This window comes from Pteropus alecto, unplaced genomic scaffold, assembly GCF_000325575.1.
Source record: "Pteropus alecto unplaced genomic scaffold, ASM32557v1 scaffold25, whole genome shotgun sequence".
Lineage (NCBI taxonomy): Eukaryota > Metazoa > Chordata > Mammalia > Chiroptera > Pteropodidae > Pteropus > Pteropus alecto.
The window spans coordinates 2,123,999-2,135,680 of record NW_006441955.1 but is presented as its reverse complement, the minus strand read 5'-3'; the positions used below and the strand labels follow the sequence as shown (position 1 = coordinate 2,135,680).

General features: G+C 33.4%; 1 protein-coding gene across 11 annotated transcripts in view; it reads left to right on the top strand.

Moving 5' to 3' along the window:
• The window catches only part of SPATA6 (spermatogenesis associated 6), a 100,835-nt gene that overhangs the window by 45,717 nt on the left and 43,436 nt on the right, over window positions 1–11,682 (top strand). For all 11 annotated transcript variants that reach the window (XM_015595222.2, XM_006919169.3, XM_015595220.2 and 8 more), the window contains 2 exons: window positions 275–362; window positions 8,167–8,207. In XM_015595222.2, the coding sequence (XP_015450708.2) occupies window positions 275–362; window positions 8,167–8,207 (129 nt within the window). The remainder of the gene's footprint in view (window positions 1–274; window positions 363–8,166; window positions 8,208–11,682) is intronic.

The following is an 11,682-nucleotide window of genomic DNA, read 5'->3' as shown; positions in this document are numbered from 1 at the left end:
ATACATACATATATACATACATACATACATACGTACATACATACATATGTATGTGTGTGTATATATATATATAAAAATCTCTGGAGTTTAATTTTGTTTAAAAATGAACAGCAAAATTCTCTACTAAACTCTGACTTTGAAACATGGCAGAACCATGTAGTTACTATCACATTAACCTGATGATATGTAGTCTGTATATTTTAGTTGATTTTCTGGTGCCCAGAGACTGAAAGAAAATTTAAGCTCTTCTTTTGCATTGAAATTCTTCTTCTAGGTTGATCCCCCAAGTCCCAGGGCTGATGCTTTATATGGATCTTCTGGCAGAGACTGTGAAAGAGATGGGTGGTCCAGGGTGCACAATGGTAAGCTACAAATTACCTCTCTTCATTTCCTTAATTGCCTTTGCTACATTCAAGCCTGTAACTTGGCATCAATTAACGAAAGCGGAATCTTTGCTGTATTATTGAATAATATGGTATAGCGCTACGTTCTATAACTTGTGGGATACCCATATAAGTACTCTCTAAAAATAATAGAATTTCTGTGCTGCTATAAACCATCTCCCTCTTTGAGATTCAAAATATGTATTTGTATATTAAATAAAGACTCTTATCTTCTAGTAAAAAAAAAAGTGATTTTGTTTGGCTCAGCTATTTCTAAATTTATTTCACTACCTCGACACATATTACTTAGTTTGTGGAACAGGCTTTGGGAAATACCATAGTAATAATAGAGTTACAGGTTTGGGGCATACATTTGGACATGTACTTAAATACTTGTTTTGCCACTTATTTATAAAGTGGGCATTCTTGAACAAATCCTTAACTATTTTGATAATCACTTTATTTATTAAAGAATGAAGATAAATGATAAATGTTACCATATAAAATGCTCTAGCACACAGGACTTAATATTAGCTGTAATTATAATATATAAATACTTATCACTTATATTTCTGAAAAGATAACATCCTTTAGGTTTAGCTTATAGGAATATTTCTTTCATCTTTAGTCCTGGTTCTAATGGTTAGATAAGTCTTTTCTTAAGTTCAATATGAAGATGATTTTTATGAAGATTAAATGGTATTGTATAATTAGGGATATTTGAGTGTTAGTATCTATAGACATTGGCTAGTCATTTCAGCAAGCATTCACCAGCAGCCTTTAAGTTAATTTACTACACACTGAAAAAGGCAGAGGAAGAAAAAAGATAGAGTGAAAAAAATATAATCATGACATGTAGTGAGCTCCATCTATTTCTGTTTCTAACCTGTAGTAGATAATCTCTTTTTTCTTTTAAATGGGTAATTGAAACATTCTTCTCTGAGAACATGCAAAGTTTGTGCTCATTTATTTTGTTTCTTTAGCACTAACAGGGAGATAGATGTGTTAATAACTCTTTTATACCTAGAATGTCAGATTACATGAAATTAGGAACAGATATTATATTGTTTCCCCTCTTAGAAGAAATTTATAGACATGGAAAATTAAGCTTTAAGAATAAGAAAACAAATAACCTCAATATAGATGTTTATTTAGAAGGTGTCTTCGGAATGCACTTAAGTATCTGATTTCTCTTAACAGTTATATATTTGCCAAATTCCAGACTCACAGAAAAGTTGAAAGAGTACAAAGAATTCTCATATACCTTTCAGAATCCACAAATATTAATATTTGCCTCTCTGTCTCCCTCTTTTCCCTTCCCTACCTCCATCTCTGTATGTGCACCTATGTATGAACTTTTTTTTTTGACAAGGGCATCGCTATGGAATTAATTGTGTCCCTTCAAAATTCACATGTCAAAGCTCTAATCCCAGTGTGTTGGTATTTGCAGATGGAGCCTTTGGGAGGCAATTAGGTTTAGATGAGTTTAGTGCCCTTATAGGAAGAGACACCAGAGAGATATTGTTTTCCCTCTCTGCCATGAGAAGACACAGCCATCAGGCAGCCATTTTCAAGTCAAAACAAGAGCTTTTACCAGAACCTGACTATGTTGGCACCTGGATCTCAGACTTCCAGCCTCCAGAACTGTGAGAAATAAATGTATGTTGTTTAAGCCACCCAGTCTGTGGTTTTTGTTATGGCAGCTGAAGGAGACTGATACAGATATTATCTTATGTGATGCAGTTATCAAAAACAAAAATTAACAACTTTATAAGAATAATATCCAACCTATAAACCTAAATCAGATATTGCTACTTGTCCCAATAAAATCTTTATAGCAAAGGAAATCCCACATCATGCATGGCCTTCATTTGCCATGTCTCTTTAGTTTTCTTTAACAAAGTTCAGTTCCTTAGTCTTAATTTGTTTTTGACATTGATAATTTTGAAGAGTATAGTCCAGTTATTTTGTAGGATGTCCCTCAATTTGTTTGATTTTTTCCCTCATGGTTAGATTTAGCTTATTCATTTTCCCCAGAATAATACAATAGGCATGACATGTTACTCTGAGTGTATCATGTCAGGAAGTACACGATGTTGCTTTGTTTTACTGGTGATGTTAGTTTGCTCACTTGATTAAGATGGTACCTGCTAGGTTTGTCTATCATAAAGGTGCTGTCTCTTCCCTTAATAATATGGAGAGATACCTGGAGACTCTGTAATACCCTGTTACTCCTCAAGTTTGGCCCCTTTAGCATACATTGATGATTCTTGCTTGAAACTATTTATTACTGTGATATATGCCAAATAGGGATTTTTTTTAATTCCATTATTCTTCGTAAATTTATTACTTGCATTTCTACTATAAAGATTTTCCTTTCTTATTTCTTTAATTTTAATGCCTCCATTCATTTGACTACATGTTTTCCCCTTGGCTGGCAGTTGAGCAGTTGTGATTTGGGTTTTCATCAGCTATTTAAATGCATATGGGGATTTCTTATGATAGTCTCTCTTAAACATAGTGAATTTTTACTTGAAACTATCTTACTTTGATGGAAGTTTTTTGAACCTTTTTTTGCCAAATTATCTTGCCTAATAATACTTAAGTTTTTATAGGATATCATTTTCATCACCATTGTTTGTTTTAGTCCTCATAATAATGATGTGAAGATGAATTTAACTGTATTTGATCAAGAAAAATGACAGAGGCTCGGAGAGGTTGATTTGTGAGAGAGCTCTGAGATAGCCATGGTCAGTCTAAAATCCATATCTTCTAACCCCAAGTTTCTTTGTTTTCCAGCACTCTTCTCTTTTCTCTGCTTTCATTCAGGCGGTTTTGTTTTGTTTTGTTTTGTTTTGTTTTGTTTTGTTTTTGTTTGTTTCTTCTTAGATAAATTTTTTGAGCACATTTTCTCTATCTGGAATTTCCATGATATATAATTCTAATTGTAATTTGTGTAGTCTTTTTGAAGAAACTCACTATGTCTCAAGAATGTTTGGAAGCTTTGTCCAATCACTTATGTATCTGGAGGAGAAAATCAAGGGCATCATACTTGGCCCTATTTTATTTGCCTAGAATTTAGGAAAGGTGTTAGATTCTGTTCCCCCCTTGGAGGAAACTTCTCTTATTCTCTTCATTTGAAGATTCTTTTGTGAGTTTCATTTCTACATATGATTGTAATATTTTTATGAGTTTCCATTAATCCCTTTGTTTGATGGTTATTATTAGTAAAGTAAAATAAATTGGAAATAATATTCAAATCATAATATGTCATATCTTGAGTAGATAGCAAAAAGTGGTAATATTTTGATGGTTTTTTAATAACATAACATATCGTCATATGTATATACTTATAAGCAAAATATCTTATTTTCTTCGGCTTTTATTTAAATGTGTCCCTCTTCATCTTAAAGCAATAGACAACAGAACTGTGTCCTGTTTAGGAACTCCTCTTGAAGTTTCTTTATTTCTCTATTCTTTATTAAACATTTTAACAGCTTTGTTAAGGTATGATTTATCTACCATAGAATTCACCTGTTTTAAGCGTACAGTTAAATAATTTTTAATAAATTTGCATAGTTGCTCAACTATCATAATTCATTTTTAGAATATTTCCATCATCCAGAAGAGTTTTTTTTAATACCCATTTACAATAAATCTGCATTCCCCACTCAGCCCCTGGATAGTTTTTCTACCTTTTGGCTATTGCGAATATTTGCACTGAAGTTTTTGCATAGACATATGTTTTAATTTCTCTTGGATGGGTACCTAGGAATGGGATTTCTGGTTCATATGGTGAGTTTGTATTTAACTTTTTAAGCAATTGCCAACTGTTTTTGCAATGTGGCTGTACCATTTTACATTCCCACCAGCAGTGTATGAGGTTTTTAGTTTCCCCACATCCTTGACAACATTTGTTATTGCTTCTTTTTATTATTATTATAACCATTTTGGTGGGTATGCAGTCCTATCTCATTGTGATTTTAATTTGCATTTGATTAATGGCATTGAATATTTTTTGATGTGCTTATTAGTCGTTTATACATCTTTTTTGATGATCATTACTCTTCCAGTCACTGGTAAATAGGGAATTTGCTCTTTCCTAAACTTCAGGTGAGAAAAGTGAGCGAGGAAAGTCTGAGACTTCTGCTATAGAGACTTTCACAGACATGAAAATACAAAAGATAAATATATTAGAGATCAGAATAAAAAGTTTCAAATGAATACGTCACAAGTGAGCAAGAGATAGAAAACACTTTGTTAAGGGCCTTTCCTTTTTAGAAGGCTTGATCCCCTGAGAGATATTAAACCCTGGTTTTATTTTATAAAGCTAGATATCTTAGCTTTGCTTCCATTTATAGAGACTGACATATAGCAAATGCATTGGCCGTATGCCACATGGAGATTCACAGGAGAGAAGAGGTCGACCTTAGAATGTTTTGTGGGCACTGAGGTAGCAGTAGGGTACGTGCAGATAAAGGACGCCAGGGGCCTGCTCTTTGAAGATTCAAATAGGTTCATTCAGCATGAGAGAAGTTTTGCATTATTAGTAGTGCTAACTACCAGACTAGTTTATAACTCCTTAAAGTTATGAAAAGGGAAGATGATAGTAGGGTACTGTGGAGGTTGCCAAGAATAGGGACTGACTCATAAGGAACACAGTGGTAATCATTATCAGAATGGGGCTCAAGAATTACTTTGATAGAAAGAATGAGTTGCTAAGAGATGTCAAGTTTTAGATTAAAGCTTTTTTAAGTCCTTGCTTGAAGTCAGGATTGGTCCTTTAGTACTGAGTCATATCTGAACCTATTGGGTGAGGGTCAACTAGGGAGAAAGGCAGGATGCAGAGACTCAGAGTTATCAAATTACTCCCAGTGTAACTGGTGACTTCGATACAAAGTGGACCTTAGTTTCTATATTAGATAATTGCTAAGGAAATGTTTTGATAACTGATGGCCACATTTTGTTTTCAATGTGTACTATTAGTCATTACTTGATATTTGATTAATTTGATTATATGTCTATCACATCATTTGGCTAACAAATCCATAATCTAATGTTATTTCAGCCTCCTGAAATGTAGAGTAGAAATAATAATTAGTATTATGTATTACATTAGTCTGCTTAGGCTGCCAAAGCAAAATACCATAGACTGGGGGCTTAAACAACAGATAATATTTTATCGCATTTCTGGAAAGTCTGGATGCTGGAAAGTCTAAGATCAGGGTGCTGGCAACGTAAGTTTCATTCTGAGATCTCTTGGCTTATAGGTAGCTGCCATCTCACCCTATACTCACATGATCTCTTTTTTGTGTATGCATGGAGAAAGAAATTGAGAGAAACAGCAGGAAAGTATACATGAGCATGCACATGAGTGCAAGCTCTCTGTCCCTGAGGGCCCTATCCTTATGACCTCATCTAACTAATTACCACCCAAAGGCCCAATCTTCAGATACCATCACTTTGGGGGCTAGGTCTTTAAGATATGAATTTTGAGACAACACAAACATTCAGTCCATAATACCTATTTCATGAGGTTATTAGAGAATCAGATAATAGCTAATATTTATTGAGTATATGTTTTTTGCTAGCAGCTATTCTAAGTACTTATATTTCATTGGTTAATTACTCATAGGAATATCGAGAATTTTAGATACTATTATTTATCCTCATTTTACAGACAAAGAAACATGAGATTTAAAGAAGTCGATCAAGATAATCTCTTTCTTTCTCTATCCCTACCCCCCGCGCGCGCGCGCGCGCACACACACACACACACACACACACACACACGATCGAATTAGCTCTTCATACTTTTCTCAGATGTGACCCATTCATTAAGGCCCAACTCAACTTTCTCCTCATTTAGGAAGCTTTTTCGAGAGATACAACCTTGAGAGATTGATCTCTAATATGACTTTAATAGTACCAATTGTGTATACCATTCTGACTTAGCCTATTCCTTTATGCTGCCATTATTCAACTTCGTATAACTTAACCAAAGTAAACTATAAGCACTTTGCAACCACAAGCCATGACTCTTATCGCCTGTATAGAATATAATTAGTAATTATTGGTATGGGTGATTAAATGTGAACATTGGGAAACCTCAGATCAAAGTAACAGTTTAATTTGTAAAAATGAAAGAAAATTATAAATCTGCCTGAATTAGAGGAAGTTTATAAATATTTCATTTAAAGCAAAAGACATACTAGTTTTTTAATATATTGATACTTTTAATATTACATTAGCTGTCAAAGGGAAGATATACCATGTCCAGAAATTATTACTTTAATTTTCAAAGTTAGCATGTTTGGAGAACTAGGCTCAGGATGTCCTTATCATTCTTTTATTTCTTCTGCTACTTATGGCCATGTTGTATATTAGACTTTGCAGAAGAAGAGCTGGACTGTGATTTATTTTCATTTTTAATTTTGAAAAGCACATGAAGTAGGTTGAATCTTACTGAATTAAATGGTGAAATTGTCCTTGTGTGAAATACATTAATATTTCAGCTCTCTTCTACAATGGTTCAGGACACTTGGAAAATAAGCAACACTTGTACCATAAAAGAAAGCTAACTGACTAAATATAGACTATCCTAGGTGTCTGTCCATATAGCCATTATTTTTTCTGGACAAAGCGGTTTAGAAGGTGAAATGTAGAATGTTAGAATGCTTTTGACCAGAATGTATGAGTAAGGAAGTAAAATTGCAAATTATGATTCTAATATGCTTCACTGTCAATATAAAAAAGATTATAATACTTAAAAGTTGATTCTTAAAAGCTGACTCCTTTAAGTAATGAGTAAAACCAAAAGTCCGCATCGACTGTGTAGCAGTTATCATCTTCGGGAGAGATTTAGAATTGTTTTGTAATCGACTTTGTTACAGATATAGGGACTTTCATAAGCTGTATAATTTAATCGTTATTATGACTCTCTGAGATAGTTAGCATTGTCTTTATACTCTTAAAATTAGGAGTGAAACAGATTAATTGTATAACTCGACCAAAGTAATATATTTGATAAATGGTGGAATCAGAAATTAAACCTAGGCTTATTTGACTTAGAATTTGATAGTAATGAGGTCACTGATGGTGTTAGTAATATTAGTTAACATTTGTTTTATTGCCTTACATGTAATATCTAATGTAATCTTTAAAAAATTTATGAAAGAGGTACATGAGACCGATGAGGAATCTGAGACTTAGAAAGATTAGGTAATGTGTCCAAGGTCATACAAGAAGTGCTGTGGGCCAGACTAATGTAGATTTATTTGTTAAAAAGGTCTGTACACTAAAGTATGTGCTACCACCTTCTAAAGCTGGTCTTGTTTCCATTATGCAAACTTGACACTAAGAATAGGAATACATGTAGTTTGATAATATCTATAAAATCTATGTATTCAAATTATATTTCATCATAAACTGGTTTTTTAAACTGTAAATTATCCATGTCATCCATATCAATTTCATAACCAATCATGTAAACAAATTGGTTTATCAACTAAAAGTTATGCAAATCTATATTCAGGTATTTCCTACTCTAATGAAATTAGTATTTGTGAAATCCCTTAATTACTGAAGAACTGATACAGATTTTAACTTGTTGCTTATCATCTTCACTTATGTAACATTGTTGAAGGATTTTAAGATATTTTTGAAAACTGCTGTATGCATTATAATCATAGTAACAGGGTGATAGTAGAAAATCAAGGTTGAAACAAAATTTTCTTTTTTTGATATGAAATATTTATAGTTTCTTTTGTATATCCTTTTTTAGATCATTCTCATGTTGGCTGCTACCGACCCAAGGATTATAAGGTATATAGTATACATTACAAAATGATAACTATCCTTGCTCTCAGACAAAAGCATGTCAGAGATTATTGCACAAACAATAATTGTCATATGAATGTCATTATTTTGGCTACATTGTCAAGTGGTATAATAGACTTTTCATTACATTTCTTCCCACAAGTATTTTGTGGCTCTTGATTGTTCATTTGGTATAGTTACTTATTGAATGTGTTTGTGTATGTATAAGTGTGTGTGAAAAAGAGAGAGACAGAAATTGGTTGTTGCTTTTAGTAATACACAGTACTATTTATAAACTTTAGTCATTCACAGAGGATCCTCATAATTTTAGTCATTCACAGAGGATCCTCGTAATATCTGCATGCGATTTATGCTTTTTTCTCTAAATTTACCTTCTTTTTTCCTCACCACTGTAAATGAAAAATCAATATTACATGCTTTCAAAGTATGATAGTCTTAAAAAATACAGTGAAGACAAGACAATTGTGCTAAATTCTGTCTAGATAACTGTTGTTTTCCAAAGGCTATAAGACATGTTTTCTATTTCTTAAAATGGGGTAAGCAATGGTAGAGAGATATAGGAGACATAAATAGCTAACCGAAGATTTCTGATTGAAAGATAATTGAAAAGAAAATACATTTTTTTGTGATGCTATATTATTTAGTGTATGTCCATGTGCCAGGTAAAATATTACTGTGTACCATCTAAAATCATTTGGGGTACCATATTAATTATCTGTCATACCACTAGTAGTTCAAGTCCTACATTTGGAGTTCTGTCTCAGAGTTTGTCTTTTCTGTCCTTAAGTGAAAGCTTCTTGATAATAGAGTTAATATAGTTGGGAAAACAAAGCCAAACAAGATACATAACTTTCCTTCTAATACCTTTGCTTATTTACTTGAAAATAATTTATTTCATGCTTACCAAATAGCATAGTGCTTTGTCATGGTTTGAGTGTGATAAAAGAAATATGGAACAGTGAAGTAATGAGTCAAGGCACTGTATGACTACAGGCTTAGATCTACTGAGTGTCAGAATCATCCAGGTGGAACTTTACAAAAATTCATTTCAGGCCTACTGAGTTGAAATTGTTGAGAATGGAGACTGGAAATTTTTTATTTTTAACAAGTTTTTTAGGTGATCCTTATGCAGCTCTCTTGCCATCTAACCGAGGATTGGCATTTGAAAACCACTAGTATAGGCTACAAATATAGCACTTATGTTAGAACTGTCCCTTGTTCGTGTTTGGATGGGATTGTGTCCTTGTGCAAGCCTTCCCTGAGAGGAGCGGGGACCTGGCATAATTCAACTGATGCAGACCCATCCCGTTATGTGGAATTCACTCAGATACACATACATATGTGCATGCACACTGATGTATATAATATATATGTGTGTGTGCGCACACATGTACACATGTATGCTCACACATGTCAGGAAGCATAATGCTCGGTGTCTTACATGGGGCTCAGGGGAGCCTCTTTAGTTATCCTAAATCACTTGTAATTTATAATTGTATATTTATTTTCATCTTTGTTTAAAATCTTCCCTTCTTACTACTCTGTAAGTTCCAGGATGATAAGGACCTTATTGATCTTAATTAATCGCTAGTACTTAGCAGGTCATCTGCTATATAACGTGGCTTCTTAATATATGTGTATTGTGTGAGTAGATTATGAAGAGAAAACAAGTAAACCAAATATATAAAAATACAGAGTGGAGAGAATGGGATAAATCTCATAGGACACTGATTTTTATCCTCAGGTAACTGTACTCCTCCAGCTCTACGCTGGCTAGTCCATTTAAAAATAGGTGTAAGTATTTAGAGTCCTCTTTTCCAAATGAATTCTTTGAAAGAACTGCATTTCCACCCATCTTTAACTCTACCCCACTCTCACCTCCAGATTCTTTACTTTTAGATTTAGTGTATAAATTGATAAGTCTTACTACCCTCATAAAGCAGTGGATGGTCAGTGAGCTCACAGGATTATTTTTGTATTCAAGGCATAGGTTTTCATAGAAATGCTTATACTGGAAAGAATAAAAGATTTTTTTATAGGCACGTAGGAGCTGGTTAATAAATATTCAGATTGTGGAACACTTTAGGGTTTCTACAAGGAAAAGAAGCTGGGGGTACTTGCAAAAAAATTTCTAGAAAAGTGGGACTTTGCCTGAATTCTGTTGAGAAATATATTTTACATAGGCAAGAGAAGAAAAAGCAGAGTGTCTTTAGAAGGAAAGCAACATGAAAAAGCCTTCGGATTTGGAATTAGTACAGTGTCCTGGGAGAAAAGAGAAACTACTGGTCTGGCTCGAGTGATGATGGCTTTTTAACATCTTTATTTACTATTTTTCCTACTTCTCCATACCTATTACATGTGCTGGCTCCCTTTTTAAGTTTTCTGGTTGCTTGACTATATCTGTTCTTTTGGCCAAACTCAACTCTCTTCATCCTGGATAAATTATAAACAGCTATTCTCATAAATACTTATATTCTTTTAGTGTCATTTCTTTTTATTGTTGTACCATCACTCCACCCTGAATCACTGGCTTCTTCTCTCCCACATATGTAGTTCCATATGCTTTGTGTATAATAGGCATTCATTTACTATGTTGGTTTTCAGTGGAGGTTGTATCAACCTCAATGTGGCATTTTAGACATTTATAGGGACTTTTTTTTTTGTTACAGTTATTTAGGGAAAGTGCTCTTGATATTTAATGAGTAGAGAAGCTATATACTCTATAAAGAGTGCGACAATTCCAAACAGTGAGGAATTCTCATGACTTTCAGCTGTCTCACTGACCATTATGGAGGTGCAAAACATGTTCCTAATTATTAGAACCAGTCCAACTCTACATAAAACAGAGTGTTTTTAATTGTTTTGAGATACACCATATATTACAGGAATACATGTATAGTATAAAGATTATAGTTTATTTTGTTAAAAAACATATGGTGTAATATAAAACCATGATGAAGTATATGGCTGCTCATTTATTTTCCTGATTTTCTTGGATGGAATGGCTTATGATCCTCTTACTTTTACTTCAAACTTATTTATATAAGCAAGTGCAAGCATTCATTATATTTTCTAGAATAGTCATATTTGAGCATTAATGTATTGATGTACATGTTCGAAGTCACATTCCTTTACTTTCTCTTTTATACTATAGTTAGGACAATACAATATTTGAAAGTATGTGTATTTGTAAGTTACAATTTCAATACATTTCACTTAAGGATTTAGTAGAGGGCAATGCAAAATATTTGTTCTTAAAACAAGGGCTACAATAACAAATACCATAGACTGGGAGACTTAAACAACAGAAATTTATTTTCTCACAGTTCTGGAGGCTGGGAATTCCAAAATCAGGGTGCCAGCCGGTTTGGTTCCTGATCAGAGCAAGAATCGCTTCTCAGCAATAATTCTACTCTGAAGGAGAGAAAGATAAATTGTGGTGGAAAGCTCGCTATTTCTG